The sequence below is a fragment of the Convolutriloba macropyga genome, chromosome 10, assembly GCF_964194025.1.
Source record: "Convolutriloba macropyga chromosome 10, txConMacr16.3, whole genome shotgun sequence".
Classification (NCBI taxonomy): Eukaryota; Metazoa; Xenacoelomorpha; order Acoela; family Convolutidae; genus Convolutriloba; species Convolutriloba macropyga.
In genome coordinates, this window is record NC_134477.1 from 52,740,594 (window position 1) to 52,764,593 (window position 24,000).

General features: G+C 30.4%; 1 protein-coding gene across 3 annotated transcripts in view; it reads right to left on the reverse strand.

Moving 5' to 3' along the window:
- Positions 1-2,783: 2,783 nt before the first annotated feature.
- Positions 2,784-24,000, reverse strand: part of LOC142348689 (uncharacterized) — a 39,909-nt gene continuing 18,692 nt past the window's right edge. For all 3 annotated transcript variants that reach the window (XM_075400138.1, XM_075400137.1, XM_075400136.1), the window contains one exon: positions 2,784-3,029. In XM_075400138.1, coding sequence (XP_075256253.1) covers positions 2,872-3,029 — 158 coding nt within the window. In that variant the 3' untranslated portion in view covers positions 2,784-2,871. The remainder of the gene's footprint in view (positions 3,030-24,000) is intronic.

The window sequence follows — 24,000 nt, forward strand, 5'->3', positions numbered from 1 at the left end:
TAAACTTAGAAACTGTTTGCTTCCTTAGAAAATAGCAAAATTTTGGACGTAACTAATAATTTGTGTTGTTTCCCCTCTAACAAAAGGTGTCACGGGTCGTCTAACGAGACATCATTGTAATCAAATTTTAATTTCAGTTAGAAGGTTTTGTCGATTCCCGAAACACCCATTATGTTTGAACAATTTTAGGGATTTTTCTTTATCTTGACTATATACAATATTTCCAAATTTCCTTGTAGTTCTCTTTGTCAATCACAAACTTAATCCAATTAAGAAAAATTGTTGGCTGTTTTCCATCATTTAATGATTTGAACGGTTTCTTATATCGATTCGTGTTCTGTTAATTCTGATGCCACTAATCATTTGAAAAGTTCTGTATTTTGCCAACCGTTTTTCTTTTCGCTTATTTCAAATATTTTTCGAATGGGATAATTTTTCCTGCGTTGTTTTGCGTTAGGGTAATAAGCTCTATCGAAGACTTTTATTACCAGAATATTTTTGACATTAATCAATGTCGTTAATGATGTCATTAATTTTTCTTTTCTCTTCTTTGTTTTATAATTTTGTACTTGTCTGTTTTAACGTGTACAACTCTTAAATCGCCATCTTGCTGAATTTCCGTTACCGCTATCTGATCTAACTCCGAGCGGTCAAAGATGCTTTTTTTACAGTTATCTTTACCGTAGAGCAGCTTAATTTGCGTGACAAAAGTCATTTGTTATTGCATTAAATATAGGTTTTCTTGTAAATAGTGTGATAAATTTTTGAGCATATATGGCTTTACCCACTCTCTAAAATGACTTGTGCACATACTGATTAAATACCTATTTTTAATGGAATAAATTTAAAGCAGACGTCACGTCACCTAAGCTCGATACTTTTGACATTTGATACATGAACAGCTCATTACTTTTTGAAGGTTCAAAGTTTGTCCAACTGTGTTTGATTTGGCGGCAACTAAAGCCAAGTATGTGGATGACACGGTTGTCAGCATTACTTGTAGAAGCATATTACATAGCTTCACTGTTGGTTTCGGATTGCTGTTGCCTTTTTATTGAATCTCAAAACAGCTTATTTTAGCTTTAAAGATGAACTAGCAAGTCCGTGAAAGCAAGTTAGATAAATTTGACTTTGGTAAACCTTCTGCAGAACCTGTGTGCATCCCAATATTTATTTTATATGAGGCATTTACCAAAAACTCAAATTTTTATACAATCCTGAATTAAATGAAGAATTCTCTCCAACAATTGACAGCACGCAATGGCCAGAATTATTGAGCAGAACTGCTAAACTGGTATAAAAATAGAAGTTTTTTGTTTTCTTTTTTGATGACAAGAAAACAGCCCACGAACATCTGAAGAAACAACCTGATAAAGGAGGTAGGGGTCTAATTGCAGCGTGCCTGGGCGTAAGCGACAAACATCCCCAAGCAACCTAAAGCAATGTCAGAATTCCCTATAAACAACTAATATCCTTTTCGAAGGACGCGGTGCAACTTTACCTTAGTTTCAAAAGTAGAAATATGTTTCGAGTGCTTAAAAATCTGCAGGAGCCAAAACTAGATCTCGCAATAATCGAGAGATCCAAGGCAAACAAATATATCGAAACTTCAGATTTGTCTAGAAAAAACATTACCTGAAAAAAAATTGTTGGAAAGCAATTAAAAGATAAAAAAAATTCCATCATGAGCAAAAAGATGTAAACCTTGCAAAGCCAACAAAATTTTTACAAAAAACGAAAAAGAGAAGTGTAACCTCATAGGGTCGCCGCAAACATCTTGCCGACAAAATAAAGAAAAATGAAGTCTAGGCCAATAATAGCTCCGCTCAGCTATCACTACCACAGCTGTTAATAAAGAAGAAAGAAAAATATTCAACGCTTTTTGGAGAACCGTTTACCATCAGAAGTCTTTTGGACAGTACTCTCCTTTAATCGTTCACTGACTTCTCTTCTTTCCCTTTTTTCCGCGCATGAACCTTTTGACATCAGCATTTTTTTGTCAATGACCCCTTTTCATGCTCTTCAAGAGCTCGTGATCATGCTCTTCCGTGGCCTCTTAATGCATTTTTGCTTTTCGTTAATCATAGTGCCTTAGAAGCTGTGATGAGTTTAATATGTAGGATTTTTGAAAGATGTAGACACGCTCGAAAACGTCAAGGTTCGGAGTCTACTGTTCAAAACATCACTGTTCGACCTCATGTTTTGCTTTGTTTCGCATCATATTTGTCTCGCGTTGTACAGAAAGTTCCGGCATAGACGAGCAAAGACCAAAATAAGAGGTGAAGTGAGCAATAGCTGTAAAAGTTGCAATCAGTATGGAAACAATATAATATGAGTATGGGTACAATATAACTTTTAATTGCAAGAAATAAATAATAAACAATCGTCCAATCGCTAGTTTTTCTTAGGTTCTATAGAAATTTTTAACCGTTTGTTGAATTTCTGACTACTTTGTGCCATATAGTGGTTTAGGATACATTGAAAGCTGTTTAATTTAAAACTATTACAGTATAGGCGGCTCTCTTTAACTGAAACTGGCGTTCGTACTGTTAAGTTAGACCATTTTAGCATATAAATAGCAAATAAATATGTTCATTGTTAACAGATTCTTGTTTTTTGTGCACTTTTCTAAATATTTTTTGCTTTTAAAGTGAACAACATGAGCGCTAGACACTACATTGTCTACTGTGAACTTTAAATTTGCAATAAAAGGTATAATGCGTGTGAAATATTGATCGCGCTCTCTTGTTTCAGTTTTGATAAAAATGTTTGACAAAACACCGTCCTATACAACTTAAATTATTGAGACAAGCAACAAATTTTGCTAGAAAGTTGTTTTCCAGGTTTGAAAGAGTACATGCAGTCAAGTTTTCATTTAAGAGGCTTGAATGAGCGATCGTTGAACAAAGCAGCATCACTGTAGTTGTTTCTGCTACTCACAGTGTAGTTGGTTGTAGGTCCATAATGGATTTGGTCTCTTTGGCTCGTGTAATTCAAAGGGGGGCCATTCATCCGACTTGGACCCGGACCTGCAAATCTGGATAAAGTTAATCCTAATGACTCCATTAGCCAGACTAGAACCATTATTTGAATGATCTGTCTAAACTGGTTTTTCTGCAATATTTAAATTGACCTGAATTGAGTGTTCTGGCATTTTAACCCCTTTGAAAGACATTTTTTCAGACAATTTATTCTGGAAGTTGATAGGAAAATATTCAGCGATGTTCTTCCATTAATAATACTTCCCACTGAGATTTTCATATATTTTATCCGATTTTCTTGATCTGAGAGTACCAATTTCTATATTTTATTAAGTACTAGCAAAAATTTGAGCAAAAAAATCAAATTGCTAGTGGTGCAAACATAGCCGGCAGATTGCCGGAAAATTTATGAGACACATTTGCTCTACAAGGAAAAAACTCTAATGGAGTTTTTTCAAAACAAATATTTGATACTAAAACTCAAGACTCTATTACTCAGGAAATAGGGCATATAAGTTTGGCACTACTTAGATGCACATTATTGACCTTTAATTAGTAAATGTTCATAAAATTTAAAGTTCCATAAGTGAGTTCAGAAGTCATTTTTTTGAGTGATGTAAGTCGCGCAGTAGACCTAAAAACAGAAAGGACATCAAGAACACAAATTTTAACTGCAAAGCAGTAGAATTCATTGAAGTCACCGAAAAAGTTAATTGCAAGAAGCCAGAGTAAGGTGAAACAAAATTCTGTTAGACAAAGTAAAAAAAAACATAGCAGGACTAGTCCTGACGTACAATTCAGAGAATTTTCATTGACTAAGCGAAAAACTAGACCTAGAACGGACTACGAGTGATTTAGGAAAACCATTTCTAAACAAAAAATATTTAAAAAAAAACAGAAAACAAATGTCAAAATGCCGCAAGTGAACAAAAAAAAACTAGCGAGTAATCGAAATTTAGTTAAACAAAAAACTAAGCCTAGAATGAACTATGAATGGATTGGGAAAATCATTTAGAAAAAAATCTTATTTTAAAAAATTGAAAAAAAACAGTAAAATCAAAGTGAGATTGCCGAATGTGAACAAAAAACCACTAGCGAGAATGCGCTTTTTTGCTCAAGCACTCAATTCTAAAATCAACGTTTTCTCTCTCTACTTTAAAATTAGAGCAAAAGCAATTCACACCGCAAAACCACACGCTTTTTCGCTCCACTTCCTGTTTCGGCGTGACCAAAATCACTACTCCAATTTGACTTCAAAAATCAAGCAAATATGTGAACAGACCTTAAAAAGACAGACAGCACCCAAATACAATTCAAAGTCTTTGAATTGTAAAAAAATTAGGAGCTCAATAATAGCCACCTGGAGTTGCTGACGATGCTATTAATTAAAGCAAGAATTCTATCGGACCCCATAATGTCTTATTATCAATAATTGAAACGAATCCTTCCAACGAAAATGATCAACAAAAATAAATAAGTTTTGCAAATTAGTTTAAAATCTGTTGAACGGATTTTAGAGAGGGAAACATTTTTACAGAGCAGTACTATTGATAGGTTGGTTATGAAATTAAAACTGAATGTTAAAGCCAAAATTCTACCGTAGAAACGACAAACAAAAACTTTCAACATCTGTGTCTAAAATTGGTATAAATTTGCTGATCGATTTCAATTAGAAATAATTAAGAAGAAAGAGTTCATAATGTATCCAAGTCCCATTTTTGTTATATTACAGTTTTCACAAAACGATATTTGAACATAAAAAGCCTAATTGTTCCGACCCCTCTTTAGGGGGGGGGGGAGGAAATATATACTCAAATGGGTTTTTTTTTAGTTCAGTCAATTTCGGTCGATCGATATATTCATCGTAGAAAGTTGAGACCGGTACCATTAGAAAGCTTGTCCAGCGTAGACTATGCAATTGAATTTTTTTTTTCGTTTTTGACAGGGAGATATCGAGGTTTAAACTTTCGAGAAAATAGAGTGTATTCCGTTGATTTCATTCACCTTTTTTCGGAATTTTTGACTAAAATTTCGCCAATTTTGATAGAATTTAGTAAAATTTTTCAAGAAAATGTTGTTGATTTTACGTTTAAAGACAAAAAATGTTTTTGGCTATTTTCATTGAATTTTTTCATCACAAATTCCGGCTAAATATTTCACAAAATTCATCAAAAACAGCACGAAATAGGTTTCTTTAGTCCACTCTGATTAATTTTGCAGGAAGTGCACACCCGAAAACCACTAACACAATCTTTGTAGACTGAAAAAGGGGCTAATTCCACTTCAACTTCCGTTGAGAGTGCTCTGTAAATGAAAATTTGCCGTTTTCTGCTAAGTTTTTTCATTGATTATCAAAAACGCAGCATTTATTTTTGATTTTTTAACTAACAAAATATCTATATCAATGACATTCCAAAAATTAAATATTCCTAATGGACAATCAGCAATAGCAGGACTATTTCTGTATCAATCTTGGACCGTTACAATCCAATCCAAAAATAAATTCGGATTGTCGTCAGTCGGTTTTTTATAAAATATATTCGATCTTTTTTATATTAATTAAACAACAGAACATTTCAAATCAAAGCTCACTGGTGACAGGTCCAATTGGCTTCCTAATTAACTGAAAATTATTTTATCTAGTTGATTGCTTGAAGGCTTATGGTCGTTTTGACTTTTAAGTTTTTTGGTTTTTAAATAAAAAATGGCTTATTGTACTTTGCCTCCATTTTTCTCTTAAGTTGGTCAACTTGTAGCTTAGTGTCAGCAATCAAAAAGTGCTCCCTCTTTCTGCTGAATTCAAGTTTAGTCCTTTTTGCGGTTTTACACCAGAAGTTATGGTGTTCTGGCTTTGATACTACTAGATTTCACAATTTTTTTTAATTTTTAGGTATTTGCCCATTTTTCATGTTTCTATTTTTGACAAATTACCACGTTATTGTCAGTTCATATATCACATTTTTCGCGTTCAAAATAACTCAAAATTGATAATATTTAAATCCTTAAAGATAAAGATTGTGAACCTTTACCGCTTCGACAGTACTTTCTCGAAGAATTTAATTGAATTTTTCAAATTTGTCTCTAACTGTCGTTTTACTTTGTCTTTTTAGTAGTATTTAATATATTGTAGAATGACCCGGGTTTATTGGCTTTTCCTGGAAGATTAGATGAGCCGATGTTCTGATATTGGAAGATATATAATGGCTTTCATGACTTTGAAAACAATTGTTTTCCAAAATGAAAAAAAAAACATTTCAACTTGGCAATTTTGTCCTTTTTTTGTCTGTTTTTCACCTGGTCTCGTTAATAAAAGGTTAAAGATGACATTATTTTGTCAGGGGAAGGTGTCAAAAGGGATTGGTGTCACAAAATCTAATGTTTTTAAAGAATTCGTTATGATTTTACTGGCTTCGACACGGGTTTTTCACAAAAAAAAAGTAAATTAGTATTTGATTTTTGTCATATTTTACGTTCTTTTTGTAGACGTAAGAATTGTTCTGGATAATTGCAGGGCTCAAGGGCTTCCTTTGGAAAAATAAACTAACCTATTCAATTTTTTGATTTGGTAATTAATGGTTTTCATGTCTTTGGAAATAAATTTTTCCGACAAAAACAAGTATTACATAATCTTGCTTTTTTCTTTTTGGTCTAATTATTACCTAGAGTTTCATTAATGAGAGGTCACATGATACATTTCAGGGGAAGGTGTCGAAAGGGATTGGTGTCACAAAATCTAAGGTTTTAAGAGAATTCGTTATGAAGTTACTGGCTTCCACACGGGTTTTTTTCACAAAAAAAAGTAACTGAATTTTTGATTTTTGTCATATTTGACGTTCTTTTTGTAGACGTAAGACATATTATGGTTAATTGAAGGTCTCAAGTGCTTACTTTGGAAGAATGGACGAACCTATTCAAATTTTTCATTTTGTAATTAATGGCTTTTATGTCTTTGGAAATAAATTTTTCTCGAAAAAAACATGTATTACATAATTTTGCATTTTCTTCTTTGTCTAATTGTTGCTTATTTTCATTAATGAGCGGTCACATAATACATTATCGTTTTCGACGAAGCTGCAATCCAACATATTTTGGGGGCCAAAATATGGCTTTACGGCTTCCAAAGCATTTTCTGGCAAGTTTTAATTGATTTTTAGTTTGTTGTCTATTTGTTGTTCTTTTTGTAACTGCATAAAAAATTGAATACCAAGAGTTCTTAATTCATTTCTATGGTAATTGTAAAACAATGGTAATGTTGAACCTATGGGATATTTTAGTTGATTCGTAATGGTTTTCATTACTTTGAAATTAATTGTTTTTTTTTAAATTAAGCGAATTTTCGAACATTTAAGTTTCTGTTCTTTTTGTCTAATTGTTACAAAGCTTTTTTATGAACTGGTGAATAACCATTTTGTTTTGGTGAATTACAAGTTTTTTTCAGTTTTATATGACGCTTTTTTGACTTCGTTATTAAGTTTTGTTTTTTAAAACGGACAAACTTTTTGATGTAATTAATGTTTGTTGTTGTTGTTGTTTGATTTTGCTGTTCGTCTTCGCTCACTTTCCTAATATCGGCATATCTCATCAATCTTATGCATCATTCTTTACTCCACTGAGTTGTTTGCTTTGGAATTATCTTTTCGTTCATACACCAGTTTTTTTTTTGTAAAATACTTGAATTTTTTGTATTTTTCCATCTGTTCCTCATTTGGTAGACAATTATGCCAAAATTGTGGATGAGCGGGGTCGGAACCTTATGTGCGATCGCACATTACCGAGCCGCCTTGTTTCTGTTATCGATAAGATCGCGTGCGCTGAAATTCTTCGTTTTGTTTCAAAAAACTGAAATTATCTTAAGACAATTAGACTAGCTAATGATTTTCAAATTTTTGTTCATTAAAAATAAGATTTCAAAAAAACCTGAAACTTTGAAACGAGTAGAAAACACGCAGTGAAGACCTGAAGGATGTGAAAAATGCTGGTGAGTTTCAAGCATTGACTTCTATTCAAGCAAATAAAATTAATATTTTTTGAAACCTATAGTAAGAGCAGCTCTCTGATTATGAAGTGAATCCTATAGACAAAAACAAAAAAAAGACAATTATAAGTTTTGGAGCAATGTCAACTGATTTTTCTGAAATTCGAGCATCCAATTTTAATCATACTGTTTGTGCGGATGTGATTGTGAGTCTTTGGGCATGTGTGCGAGATAAGTGATGTGAGCAAGCTTTTGTTTGGCCATTATGGGTGTATTTAGAAGTGTGTGTGTGTGTGTGTGTGTGTGTGTGTGTGTGCGTGCGTGCGTGTGTGTGTGTGCGCGTGTGAGTGTGCGTGTGCGTGTGTGTGTGTGTGCATGTGTGTGTGTGTTTGTGTGTGTGTATTTGCTTATGTGTTGAGATGCTCACAGTTGTTTAATATCGATTAAGAAATTTTTATTATTATTCGAACTTTTTTTTTCAATTTCCTTATACGACAAAAAAGTTTGCGATCTTTTAAACATTTATCAATTGATATACGTCTATGATGCATTAACCTCCAGTTCATCATCAAATGGAACCTTGATATTTGCTAGCTGCTTCCTGTTCACTTTTTGTATATGTGCATGTACGTATGAAAAATTTAAGTGAATTCAAACCTGCTGTTTTTCAAGCTTATAACAATTCAATTTAATTGAAAAGTACAGCATTAGCCTTGTAAATTGCAGTCAAGAATTCGTTTCCACATAATTCACATTCGTTGACCATTACGACCATATCTTTTCGCAGAAAAAAAATTTCATCGTAAGAAATATTTACTGAGATCATGATATGATCATCAATGACCATCTAAATAAGACTTCAATCTAACAAAAATAGAACTAAGTAATTAAAGCGAAGTAGATGGACCATATCCTGACTTTGGCTTTTTCAATTTCACCTAAGTTTATTTCACATTCAAAGTTAATCTTCGTGGATCAAAAATTTTCAAGCAAACATTTTCATAAACGGTTTGGTGCCGTTTCTCAATTTCGTCTCCGACTGTCGCTCCTAATCTATAAACTCATGTTTAGGGATAAAATAGTAAAAATGCTAACCTGGTTCAAGGATTGATTGAAACGACCATTTTTTGGTCAGCGCACTACTGGCAGTAAACCATTTGACAAATTTTAGTTACGAATTTCTAATGAGATTGACAATATATTTGTTGAATTGCATAATTTGGCCATTGAGATTCCCTGATGAAAATTTTGGCTTTTTATGGGCACTTTGTTTTAATTAGTCAAGACGTCATCATTACTCAACATCTCAGCAATGATCAAGATATCAGCAAGGATTGATAAGGAACTCGGAACGATCGTTTGATGATCAATAATTGCACCTAAGCAGGCATTCTTTTCTCATTAATGATCGGTTGGAGAGATTTTTTTATTCATTACTGTGACAATATCAATTATGACAGTATAACAAACACTATGGGACAAATTCTGCTCAAATAACAACTATAAAGTTTGTACAATTTTAAAATTTGTTATATTTTACCAATAACAGCGAGATCCTCATTATAAAAGCATACCCAGGTTGAGGTGCCAGACCTAAAGTCGATATGTCCAGACCGTCCCAGACGGAAAGTGTCTATGTCCAGACCCTCCCAGACGGAAAGTGCCTATGTCCAGACTTTCGTGCGTTCAAAATTTTTCGTGCGTTCATCGTGCGTTCAAAACTCCCTATGTCCAGACTTTCGTGCGTTCAAAATCTTATATGACCAGACTTTTGTGCGTTCCAAATTAAAATTCGTGCGCTCATTTGTGCGTTCAAAAACACCTATGTCCAGACTTTCGTGCGTTCAAACGTGCTTATGTCCAGACTTTCGCGCGTTCAAAAATGCGTATGTCCAGATTTTCGTGCGTTCATGTTCAGATAACGTTTTTATAATGTATTCGTTTCAAGTATAGATACGTTAGGGTGATGGTTGTGATGAAGTGCTCAAGCAGTTGTTACATTTTGTTTAATAAAAGATGTTCGATGAAAGTATTGGCTGAAGGGGGTGCCAGCGACCTAGTTATTAAAGTATGATTTGCTTTGCAACTTCAGCAAGGGTTTATAATTCTAGGTGTGAAATTGTTTTAAACAAAGCAAAATGTTGGATGCGAATTTTCCTGCGTTCGATGTTTTGTAACTTTTGAACTCAAGTGAGTTGAGGTTTTCTTGGTAGAAAGTTTTCACTGGAGTGAGCACTCTATTAGAAGTGTTTAGTCAAACATGGACTCATTAGTTTTTGGCATTCTTGTTTCCATTCAAAAAATTTTCGTGCGCGCCGAGTCACAATGTCCAGACTTTCGTGCGTTCAAAATTTCTTATGTCCAGACTATCGTGCGTTCAAAATTGCATATGTCCAGACTATCGTGCGTTCAAAATTGCATATGTCCAGACTATCGTGCGTTCAAAATTGCACATGTCCAGACTATCGTGCGTTCATTTTTTTCCAGACCGTGTAATTTTGAACGCACGACGCCACCTTGTGCGTTCATTTCGGTCTGGACATATCGACTTTCGGTCTGGGACCCCAACCTGGGTACTTTTTGACAACAAATTTTTGTAGGTGATAACAAATCATAGTTTTATTTGTATTATTGGAGAACTAATAATGCGCACGCAATTTTATTATGTGGCATCCACAAAAACAAAAAAAGAGCTCCATGCCGAAATCATTCATGGTCTCAAGATCGAAATGGTGAAACGAAGTAAGTTCCTCTAGAATCATATTTTCTGCACCTTATCAAAAAAGCAATAAACAGCGACTTGGGAAGTTGAATTTTTTTAGGTTTGAGAAATCATTTTGGAAAAAAGTAATGTGTAAATTAGACGCTAAAATCACGCTTTTATAGACTATCGAGATACCTTTGTTATAGCTAACATTATACCCTTAAATTTTCTTCTATAGTTGTTAAAATTAGCAGTACTAAAAAATTGGCCATTGAGCATCTCATTTTTTGTTTCAATTATTTGTTAGTGAAAAAAATGCGATGACTTGAGTTTCTGTAATACTCGAGAGATCTACAGCTGACTGTAATCGCAGAATTGGAAAAAGTTTAGTAGTGGATAAAACAAGGGATCCAATCACCAGTAAAATTTGTCCCTTTCTCCTAACGCTAATCGCGCATGTCGAATCGGGCCGTACTGTTTGCTGAATCCCTTGTTTTATCCACTACTATATATTAGCTCTAAATTTGATAAAAATTAAAAATGGGAACCAAAAATAAAGCAAAAATCAAAAAAATCAAAGCAAAATTTACATTTCACTCTTAAAGAGTGATTCACTCTTATTCGGAGTGATCCCCAGTAGAAAAGATCGCTCTTTTTTGCTCTTAACGAGTGAATCACTCTTTTTTGATATTTTTTTTATTTTTTTATACTTTTTATTTCAAATTATCTATACTTATTTCCTTTTATTTTTTTGATATTTATTCCATTATTAATAAGAAATGATACAAAATTATAGTATTTACATGAACAACTTTCCCCAGTTTGGGTAATATCAGATCTAGGAACCAGCTCCGCTGATCTTTCTGTTAAATTTCTACTAAATCCTCTAGTCAATTCTATATCTGGATGTTGTTTCTTTACATGAGCCCGTATCCCATCATATATCACAACAGAAGTACAATATTTGGACAATTAATTTTAGCTGAACTACAACTTCTACATGTATACTTACCCTCGTCAAAATTATTTAGTGGTTTCATATAATTACACTTATTACAACATCTAGTTAATACTTCTGAGCTGGGTTTAAGGTTAGAGTTGGGGATAACTTTAGGGTTAGGGATAAGCTTAGGTTTAGGGTTGAGGTTAGGATATGAGTTAGAGTTATAGTCATAGATAGAACCAGAACCAGAACTAGAGCTAGAACTGGGGTTAGAACCAGAACCAGAACTAGGGTTAGATTTAGAGTTAGAATTAGGGTTAGAACTAGAACTAGGGTTAGAACTAGAATTAGAATTAGAATTAGAACTAGGGTTAGAGCTAGAACTAGAAACAGAACTAGATTCATTTTTCAAAGAACAACCCCATGGGGAAAAATCATTAGCACAAATACCACTTAATATTATATTACCACACATACATTTATCAGTTTTATCTTTATGACATGATTCATAATGATATTTTAAAACAGCAATGTTTCCACATTTATAGTTACACTCTAAACACTGTAAAAGCATTTATAATAGGGTAAACTTTTATATTTACCTTATCCTTCACAGGGTAAAATTTAGCCATGATTTCAATTAAATCTTTACTATTATCTTTAGATGTGATACACTCTGTTAAATATTTATTTCCTAAAGTATTGAGTGTATTAGTTTTACATCTCTTATTTAAAATCAAATCAAGGTCTAATTCTTTTTTATCTTTAACAAAATTTTTAATCTTTTCTCTAAATTCTTCATTATTTATATATAGTTTATTTAAAAACCTTCCTCCCTTTCTATTCAAAATTCCCATCTCTTCATTGACGAAGTCACAATTACATTGATCAGTATACGAACTTTGTTCGTGGTTTACCAAACTGCTTCCCTGATCTATATATTCTTCTTGTATTGTATTTCGTGTTTCACCATTGGTGTAACCACTTCGTGAATCAGACTTTGTCCGTGTTTCACCTTCCAACTCTTCTCCATATCCAACATTAACTAATATATATACTCTACTCAACATTGTGCTTGCTCCCATTGCTATAGTTCCAGCATTTCTTGATATTGAATTGGGATAAAAACAATTAAATATAAATAAACCCGCGCCTATAATTCCACCAATATTTGATAAAATTTTCATACCCTTTCCTTTAATCATCTACTTTGTTAAAACATCATTCTGAATTTTAATATTATTTAAAGTAAGAAGTTTATTAAAATAAAACTGATAATTATCATGATTAGTAACATTTCTATCTGTTGCATTAATCATTAGTGGTTTCATATATGCTATAAGTTTATTTATATCTTCTCTTTCTAAATCATCTTTTAAACTAAGAGCTTTTAAAGCAAGGAAACCAACTCTTGAATCATATATCATTGTTCTATTACTACTAATAATAATAAAAGTATTTTCCTTTTTATTATATTTAATTATACCATAACGCAGTTCATCTGACATTCCATCTGTATAATTATAATAGTTACTATTTAATTCACTAATTATTTTATTGAAGTCATGTTCACATTTATATATCTCATTAAAGTTTTTAAATAGGTCAGGTCCATTATAAGTTGTTAAATAAATAGTATCACAACTCATTCTTGCTGTATTAATTATTTGAGCTGGTTTATGACACATTACAATCATTTGAATATTATAATGTCTACCTTCAGTAAAATAATAACCTATATCCTTATTTAACCTATCACCCATATCATCAAGTACTATAACACAATTTTGAAATTTATGCATATTATTTTTTGTGATCATATTTATATCACATTTATTAAACCCAATATAAAATTATTAGACTCAGGATCTATCCAGTCTCTAACATCATTACAAACTATAACTATAAATATGGTCCTTTGGTCTTGAACTTGATCTTGAACTTGATCTTGATCTTGAACTTGATCTTGCACTTGAACTTGAACTTGATGTTGAACTTGATCTTTAACTTGATCTTTAACTTGTTCTTGATCTTGATCTTGATCATGGTTTTGGATTGAGTATAACTTTATGTATTTTCTAATAAAATATGTTTTGCCTGTACCAGTTCCACCATAAACAATAGTATGTAGTGGTGACTTTTCATATTCAAATCTAACTAGACTCCTATTCATAAATCCACCAAAGCTTTCTTCCAGTTTTGTATATTTACTTGGTCTTGAATCATATATTATATAACAAATTCCAATTATAAAAAAAAAATAAAAACTGCACTACCTGTTTCCATTTTGTTATAATAAATATAGATTTGATTTAGATTTAGACTTAGGCTTATAATAAGACTTAGATTTAATAAATTTATTATATAAAATGCTCATCCTAACTTTTGAGGAATTCAATAATAAATTTAATATTGATAATAATGCTATGAGTGATATCAGAATAAAAGAAATAGGTAAAGATATAAGTCTAACACCAATTGAGATTGTAATGAGAGATGATAAACCAGAAATGGTAAGTGAACCTAACTCTAACATTATTGTAAGTCTACATCCAACTGAAGGTACACATTGGGTTTTAGTTATAAGAAGAGAAGGTGGTCCAACATATTACTTCGATAGTTTTGGTGTAGAAACTCCACCATTATTCCTAGAAGAATATGTTGATCTAGGCTCTAATGAGAGAATACAACAATATGATGAATCTTATTGTGGGGCTTATTGTTTATATATGATCTATCTTATTGATAGAGGATTTAGAATTAAAAGTGCTTTGAATATTCTAGTTAATCAATGTAAATATCCAGGAATATATAATGAGTGTTCTTCTTTAAGTTGTAATGTTAATGATAATGTTAAGGTTAATGATAATATTATTGATAATGATAATGTTAATGATAATGTTTTTGATAATGATAAAGATATTGATAGTGTTAAAGATAATGTTAATGATAAAGATAATGATCTACGAAGTAGCTTTGCTAATAATGTTGAGGATAAGGATAATGATAAAGATATTAATAATGTTAAAGATAATGTTAATGATAAAAATATTGATAATGTTGATGTTAATGATAATGATAAAGATAATGATAATGTTGATGATAATGATAATGTTAATGATAATGATAATGATAGTGTTAATGATAATGATAATGATAAAGATACTTTTATATATCTATTTGATGAAAAACATCAAAGGGCTAAACCTAACAACAAAGAATGTCTTAGTAACAATATCTCTGTAAACATAAATGAGGATCTGTATTCATGGTTAAATGATGATGATATAATTACTGAAGCCGCATTCCCAGATAACTTTAGATGTATAATATCTGGTCCTAGTGAATGTGATAAGACATTCTTATTGAAAAAACTAATTCTAGCTAGTATATACTTTGATAAGCTATACATCATTGGACCTGCTGGTGATCAGTACCACGGTATAGAAAGAATAAACCTAAAAGCAGATGTTGAATTTATTAAAGATATAAAAGATTTACCATCTCCTGATAAACTACCCAAAGGCTTAAAGAAACTAATGATATTTGATGATGTTAGAGCCAAAGAACCAATTATTAATGAATACTTTTGTAGAGGTAGACATAATAACTGTAATATGATATATCTTAATCGAAACCTGTTCTCTCTGGATAGGCAGAGTGTTAGAGAGAACTGTAATTTATTTATTTTATTTGAACAGAGAGGTAAAGTCCTCATATCTATATATCAAGATTTCTTTAATAATGTTGAATTTAGTTATAATGACTTTGCTAATATATGTAATAAGGTATGGAAAGAGCCTTATAATTATATTGTCATTGATATAACTAAAAATAAAAATATTAATGGTAAACTAAGAATTAATTGGGATCGGAGAGTTTTATAATTAAGTATAAGTATCAGTGTAAGTATAAATAAAAGTATGGGTATCAGTGAATCTGTTTCACAGATAAGTCTAAGTCTAAGTGTAAGTAAAGTCTAAACCCAAGTCTAAACCCAAGTCTAAGTCTAAGTCTAAATCGGATGTAAAGTAAAACTTAATACATCACCATTAAAGTCTATAGGTCTTCCATGCTCATCTTTAATATGAAATTCTATATATTCTATTCTATCTTTAGTTACATTTTGATACAAGATATTAGTTGGTATAATATTTATCAAGTAACCTGGTGGTTCAGTTAGATTAAAAGTATATAGTATGTCTGTATCTTTACCATTATCTTTAGCTCCAGATATCACATTACAATGAATGTTAATAGTACTAAAACCCATAATATCAATTATAATATAATTTTCTGAGATTTATATCTACCTATTTTATAAATTATTTTTCTAAATCCTAGTAAGAAGTGGGTTTTCTATATCAAAGCTGGGTGCTCCTTGTTTTATTTCCATTAAACATTTCATCGTATTCATCGAAATATAGATCAGGTTCTATTATAACATTACCATCAGTTTCTTCTTTTATTAATTCTGCTATATCAGTTAACACATATGCTCCCGGTGTTATAGTTGAATATAGCAACGGGATTCCTTTATAATTATGATTAAGTATAGATGTAATGTTTGGGCTTGAGGTAGAGATAGGGTTAAGGTTAGGGTTAGAGATAAGAGCCCGAGGTAAAGCTTCATCATCTTTTATAACAGTACTAGCATATAAGAATTGATTGTTTCTCCTATTCACATTAAACACCGAATTATAAACAGATAATCTAATTAAACCTAATTTTGTTGTATTAAGTATAGGTTCACTAAAGTTAAACTTTTCTGTTGGCTTTATCATTCTAAAGTTAAGTGTATGCTCTTCTTTAGTTTTAGTTAAAGCTTCGTGTATATTTTGTAGTTAATATAAGATTAAACTATTAGACATTTTTTATATTCAATTATTGGATTATATTTTTATAATTATAGCTTTGATTATAGTTATAGTTATAGTCATAATTATACATTTTTTATCTAATAAAAATGGATTTTAATTTGGATACAAGTTATGGTTATAATGATGATATACATAAAAGTAAGATTATAAAATATAAACCTAATAATCTAGCAACAATGAGTACGGTTAATACCAATATTAATATCATACTCAATAGAGAAGAGAATCACTTAAAATTGCGTGATTCATATCTAGAGATAGAATTTGTTGTATCAGATGATGCTGGTGGTGTATTTGCTAATGATGCTAATATCAGATTAGTTAATTATGGTATGATGGCATTGTTTAGTTCAATTATGCTTGAAACTAGTGGTGGTAGGACTATTGAATGTATAGATCATTGTCATCCTAATCTATTAATGTATAAGTTATTAACTAGTACAGGTGATGAATATGAGAGTGGTTTTGTTAGAAATATAGATAATAGAGATAGTCAACTTAAAGGTGACCATATTGCTGCAGAACGAGGTCATATGTATATGATGGTTAAGATGAGTGATCTATTTGGTTTTGTAAATGATTTAGAAAAGATTATATATGGTTTAGGATTTAAACTATTATTAAAAAGAAATAATTATGATAGAGCTCTATATAGAGTTAATGCTAATCCTGGTGCAGTTGCTAATGATGGTTATATAGAAATTAGAGATATATCATGGTGTATTCCTAGTTTTGATCCTAGTAATGATAATAGAATTATTGTGCAAAAGGGTTTAAGTAAAAAGAATAATGTAGACTTTGGCTATTGTGAAAGAAAGACATTTTATAAGAATGTACCCGATGCTTCTAACTTCTTGTTTGATCTAGGTATGGAAAGTGGTATGAAAAGACCGCGATATATAATAGTTGGTTTTGAAAATAATAATGTTTATGAACAAACTCATGATGCAAGTACATTTCATATAATGAATGTTACTGAATGTTATTGTAAGATTGGTAGTGAGTTTTATCCTGAGGATAGAATGAATATTAATTATGGTACCAATAATTATAATGAGGCTTTTAAAGAGATTGTCAGCTTTAATAAAGATTATAATGGGTTACCACTTAATATAAAACCATATATAAATCATAGAACATTCAAAAGTAGTTATAGAATATATGTATTCGATACTAGATATCAAAGGTATCATATAGGTCCACAACCAATACAACTTAATTTTAACCTTAGTGCTGCAGTTGCAGATGTTATATGTCACGCATTAGTATTAACTAGAAAGGTTATTAGTGTGAATAGTGATGGTAATAAGATGGTTGATATTATATCATAGTTGTAATTTAAGTCAAAGATATAACTCTAGCGATAATTATAATTTTAGATATAACTCTAGCGATAATTTATAATTATAGTATAATATAGTTATTGTTATAATCATATACTTTTACTTATACATAATCATATACTTATACTTAGACTTATAGCTAGTCAGCTCTAATTGTTACTCTTGTTAATACCCAACTATTTCTTATTAGTATTAACAAAACCTTTAGCATAAATAATATCTAATTTCTTTTTATTCTCTAGAGCTAAGCTTCCAGCTTCAAGCTTAATTTTAGGCTTAGGTCTACCTTGGGCTTGGGCCTAGGCTTGGGTTTAGGCTTAGTAATAACAAAAGGGTTATACTTTTTGACTTCCATTATTTTTTATATATAGAAATGAGTCTTTTAAATAAGTTAAAAACTAATTCATATTGTGTTGGAGGTAGACATTATAGTAGTACTAATAACATAAGAGGTTTTATTACTTCAAAAGGTTCTAAGATGTTAAAGGGTAGTTGTGTTAAGTGTAAGAGAAATAAGTCAATGACTGTTAGTGATGCAACAATAGAAGCAGAAGGACTTAAAGATTTCTTTAAAAGTGTTGGTAGGGCTACAGTTAACTTTGGAAAGAAAGTAGCTAATAATCCAGTAAGAGCATTAGAAATAGCAAGTAAAATAGGAAGTGCAGCTGCATCTAGAAACCCTAAAGCAGCTCTAGCGGCTACACCTGATTTAATTAAATTTGCAACTACTGGTGAAGGTATAAAGGTAGTTCAAAAAGGTAGAGGGTTATACTTAGGTACAAAGAAAAGATAATTATTTGATTATGATTATGTTTATATTTATTTTTATGATTATGATTAGGTTTATGATTATGATTATGATTATGATTATGATTATATCCATGATTATATCCATGATTATATTATGTTTATGATTATGATTATAGCTTTGATTATGATTATATATTTATCGATAAATATTATTACTATTATTATTATTACTAAAAACATTGTTATTACTAAGCACTAATATCTTTAATCTAAAAAAATACTCAGCTTGTTTTTCTTATTCCTCTTATAATCCTCATATAAATTAACATATTCATTATACTCATCATTATCTATTTTATTATCATTCATTGATTTAGTATATAGTTTATTAAACTTATCACTAAACTGTTTACTTAAAATATACATTTGTGAATACTTTATAATTTTATTTCTAATTTTAGTATTAATTGTTTTTGATAATGAACCACAAACAGTTGCTGTAGCAAAAGCTGTTGGTATAGAATAAGCTAATCCTATACCTGTTAATGAAACTGATGTTGTTGTTGCCGTTGTTGCAATTGATGATAATATTATTTCTGTTATCTCAGCTATGTTAATATAATTCTTATATCTACTTAACTTCTTATTATAGTTATTAGTTTCAGTTTCATTATAATTTCGAATATCTTTTATAATGTTAATATTGTTGTTAAATTTATTATTAGCTTGAATCTTTTCGTTTATCAATCTTTCTGATACTGATGACAAATCTGGATATAGTAATCTCTCACTCGCTGCTGTTGGATTGGTCATTGCTTTGCTTATTTTCATTAGTAAAAATTCTTTCTATTTCTTTCATTATATCTTCTTGATTAAAACTATAATGCATCTCAAGTCTATCTTTCTCTTCATTATCAAGTAACTTACTTTGTAAAAGTATAGCAATTATATATTGTACTATAACACCTCTAAGAGATTTATTGTATTCTTTCATTTCTCTCAGACCGTTAGTAAACATTTCATCTAGTTGTATGTTAGTTATATTCTGATTAAACTTATTATTATCCAATTCTTGCTTTAATTGATTATATTTAGAGATAGTATCTGCAGCAACTTTATTACAAAACTTAACAGTATTTTTGACTTCATTTGTTGATTCAATAAACTCATTAATTAGTTCTTCATTAATTTGTGTTTCATTTAGTTGTAATGTTTTTGCTGTAACTTTATCAAAGTCACCCTTTCTTAGTTCAGTTATGTTTCTACTTAAAATGTCTATTTTATTAGAAGAGGATAATAAGTTATTGTCACAATACTCTTTATTAACAACATCTTTTTCATCTCTAGGAGGATGAACATTTGTAATTTTATAGGTATCCTTCATATCAATATCATCATTATCTTCTAGGAATAACCCACGAGCCTTACTTAGTGTTAAGTTGTTTGTTGATGTTGATGTTGATTTAAGTTTAGCCTGATTGAATCTTTTTCTTGTCATTATTTATTTTAAGAAATATATTTAATGATTCTAAAACCATATTATTAGATTCAAAATCAAACTCAGATTTTAATAATTCCTGTTCGTAATATTTACCTTCTATTATCTCACCATTAATATCTTCTATTTTATATGTTGGTGTTTGTGTTTTTAGAACTTCATTAATTTTAAACAATTCTCTATTCCAATTAGAAGTGTATCCCTTAGAGAAGATATTACGTTTATCTGCATTTCTAACATAATCACCAACTTTAAGTTTAGGTTTAATATTCTTAAAACTAAAAGTGTATTTAACTTTATCAGGATTATTAGAAGCCTCAACTGGTGTCATATTAATTGTTGAGTGAATGTTATTGTTATATGTTACAACAGCATCATTTAATATATTTACCCAATTACCATCGCCATTGATGAACATAGGTTTCTTTATTATGTGTAATAATGTTCTGTTGAATCTCTCTATAAACACAGCCTTTAAATCACTATAAGTAGAATATAACTTTATCCCTGAAGAGGCTTTGCCGGTTCCATATTCTTTAAGTAAAGATTTAAATGTTTTATTGTAAAACTCACTACCTCTATCTACCCATAACTTTTCTGATTTTCTAGGTTCAGAGCCACCTTGTGGATGTTCACTTAATACTATTTTAAAACCATCAGTTATAGATAAATCAGATTTATTGTTTAATGGAATAGCCCATGCATATTTTGTGAATTTATCTATAACTGTTAATATAAACTTATAATTATTATTAGATTTACTTAGAGATGACTTATCAATTAAATCAGCTGACCATGATTCATCTTTATATAGTGGTATTATTCTTTGTCTTTTAAACTTTGTTATTTGAGGACTGAGTACTTCTTTAGCTAATAGCTGTTGTTGTTGTTGTTGTTTTTCCATCATTATTTATTTACCATAGTTAAAAATAAAATTATCTAGTTGCTCTTGATTAATAATATTCATAGATAAAAGTTGCTCAGATATATCTAGCATTTCATCATATAATCCATAATCTCTTACATCCATTATACGTTTTATTGTTCTATATCTAGCGCTTTTCTTATCCCCTTTTCCTAAATCATATCTAATATCCTTTAAAAACCTTTTAATTTTGTTTTCATCTTCCTCAATCTTATCATCATATGTTACATTTGTTTTAGTAAGAAAAAAAGTAAATCCTTCTGAAAACTTATATACATTATCCCTAACTAAAAATGCACCCTGCTCTAGAGTTATATCAACACCATTCATTTTATATCTCCTACTAGGTAAATCTACAAGTTCTAATTTTAATTGAGGATTAGTTTGAGCCCCCATGTCATGAAGAAGTTTGGCTGTTTTTGTATCAACATAAACTGGTGCTATATCTTGAGTTTGCTTTAAGGTCCCCTTTAACGTTTCACCAATCTTGGAAGCAGTTTCATTAAACTGGGAACCAGCTTGCTCGATCTGCGAAGCAGTTTCACCAATCATCTTAGTTTGTTTATCTAACTCTTGTTTTTGCCAATCTATTGCTCCTAATGTTTGTTCACCTAATGCTAGATTTTTTTCATTGTTTGCGTTTATCTGCGAAGCAGTTTCACTGATAGTTTTGGTTAGAGGATCAAATAACTCTTCTATTTCACCATAATATTCTTGTTGTTTTAATTTATCTTCTAATCTATTTCTTCTGTTTTGTTTTTCTAGATTGTTTAATTCTATAAGTTTATCTAGTTTAGTCATTTTATATGTATTGAAAAATTATAATAAGAGTAAAAAATGGATAAGAAAAACAGATTCTCTTTTAATCTATAAAGATGTTTAGCTTGTAAAAGACGTTGTAATAATATAGATGAGTTTATTGATCATATTAAGGAACCAAATCATGATGATTTAATATTTTCAACTTATTCTAAATATGTAGATGGGGCTGGCAAGATAATAAAATTTCTAGAATAAAATAAAAATATAATAGCTGGAGCTACACTACATAAGAATACAATCATGGGAGACACTATGGAAACATATTTGGCTCAGATAAGGATTTATAATATAGTAACTACCAACCATACGGATGTAATGAATGAATTAGGTCTATAATTATTTGTTATAAAAATTAGCAAAGCTCGTTATATAATATAATAGCAACTTCAATTAACTTTCTATCATCATTAATGGTTAGTTCTAGAATATTATTAACCAGTAGGTCTTTGTCTCCATCTAAAGATCTGCGAAGCAGTTTCACTGATGCTTGGTGGATCATTTTTATTAAATTTCTTTTGAATAGATATAGATTTTTATCATGAGGATAGTTTTTAATATTATTTACATAAAATCTTTTATCATCAAGTATATTTAAACTAATCTTACTTGTTTTTGTTGTTGTCATGTTATCGCCAACTTTTTGTATTCTATATTCATCTACTGTTCTCTGTGTATTATTCATTAATGCATCATAATAATCTATGTGCCTAGCCTTATTATGCTTCTTTATTCCTTTTTCTTTAGTGTTTTTAGGATAATTTTTGAAGCTATATGTTTTGGGGGACAATGCTATAAATTCCTCAATAATCCTACTTCCCAGCTCGTGCTTAAACCTGCCGGGGACTTTTTTATTAGTTTTTATAGGTATGTCTAGATTACTTAGCTCCATATGCTCATCACTAACTTTACCTTCACTATAACTTAATACGAAACTGTCTGTATCCATATAGTGAAGTGTTAGATCTTTGAGGGATGGTTGTAGAATATTATAGAATACATCATACATGTGTAATTTACTTAATTCTAAGATAGTCACACCTACATATACTGGAGAATCATATTCTATTTTTTTCTTTATATATTCTATTTGGCTATAATCTCTATATCTAGTTATATTCTTAAATGTTGGTTTACTTACACTTTTCATTATCTTTTCTTCATCATGCAAGAACTTGCTTTGAAAGAAGTGTAGAGGATTCATGCACATTCTTCCATATAATGAGTTATTCATAAATTTCCTTACATCCTTTTCTGCTTCAATTTTAGCTGTTGCTCTTTTATTAGTATTGTTTTGAATATAGTCTCTACATTTGTAATCTTGTTTAAATTTCATTACTCTATGTTTTTTTGTTACTTTTACTCCCATCTTAACATAGAACTTTAACATCCTATAATGTACCATATATTCTGTTTTGTTATTTTGGTCTAAGATTAATTTCTCGGATCTTGCTTTATTTTTCTCTCTTTGTCAATCAGTGAAACTGCTTCGTAGATATCCCAATTCATTATCATTTATTTTTCTCTTATTAGGCATTAGTGCTAACTGTTCTGTTCTCTCTTTACATTCATTAGTATAATCAATATCACAAACTATATATTAACCATGATCACTATCATCTGGAGTATTCAATATTGTATCGAGGAACCCGCATGGCTTGCCAGGGACAAAGTCCGTTCGCGGATCTAGAGTAGTAGTAGTAATAAACTCAAAATCCTTATAAGGTAATTTTTGCATCATTGCATAACCATATAGGTTGTTTGCGTCTATGTACCATTTATTTCTATTAATAATTTTATCATTAGTACCTGCGAAGCAGGTTCCTTCATTAGTATTAGTATTAGTATTAGTATTAGTTTTAGTACTAGTATTTGTATTAGTATTAGTATTATCATTAATATTAGCATTAGTATTAGTATTACTAATATTTATATATCTATCTCCCATTATTCCACATACACCACCTCTCTTTGCTCCAACAAAATCATCTAGCATTTGTTTACCTTGTAATGTATCTAATGTTACACCGCTTGACATTAACCAACAATCAAAACTATAACCTGGGAGACTTACATAGTGTAGGGGATTGAGCTTGAGTTCTTTCATGCTTAGTTTAACATATTCATTCATGCAATAGTCTAATATTTCCACATCATTCTGTAAAAACTCTATAGTTAGATC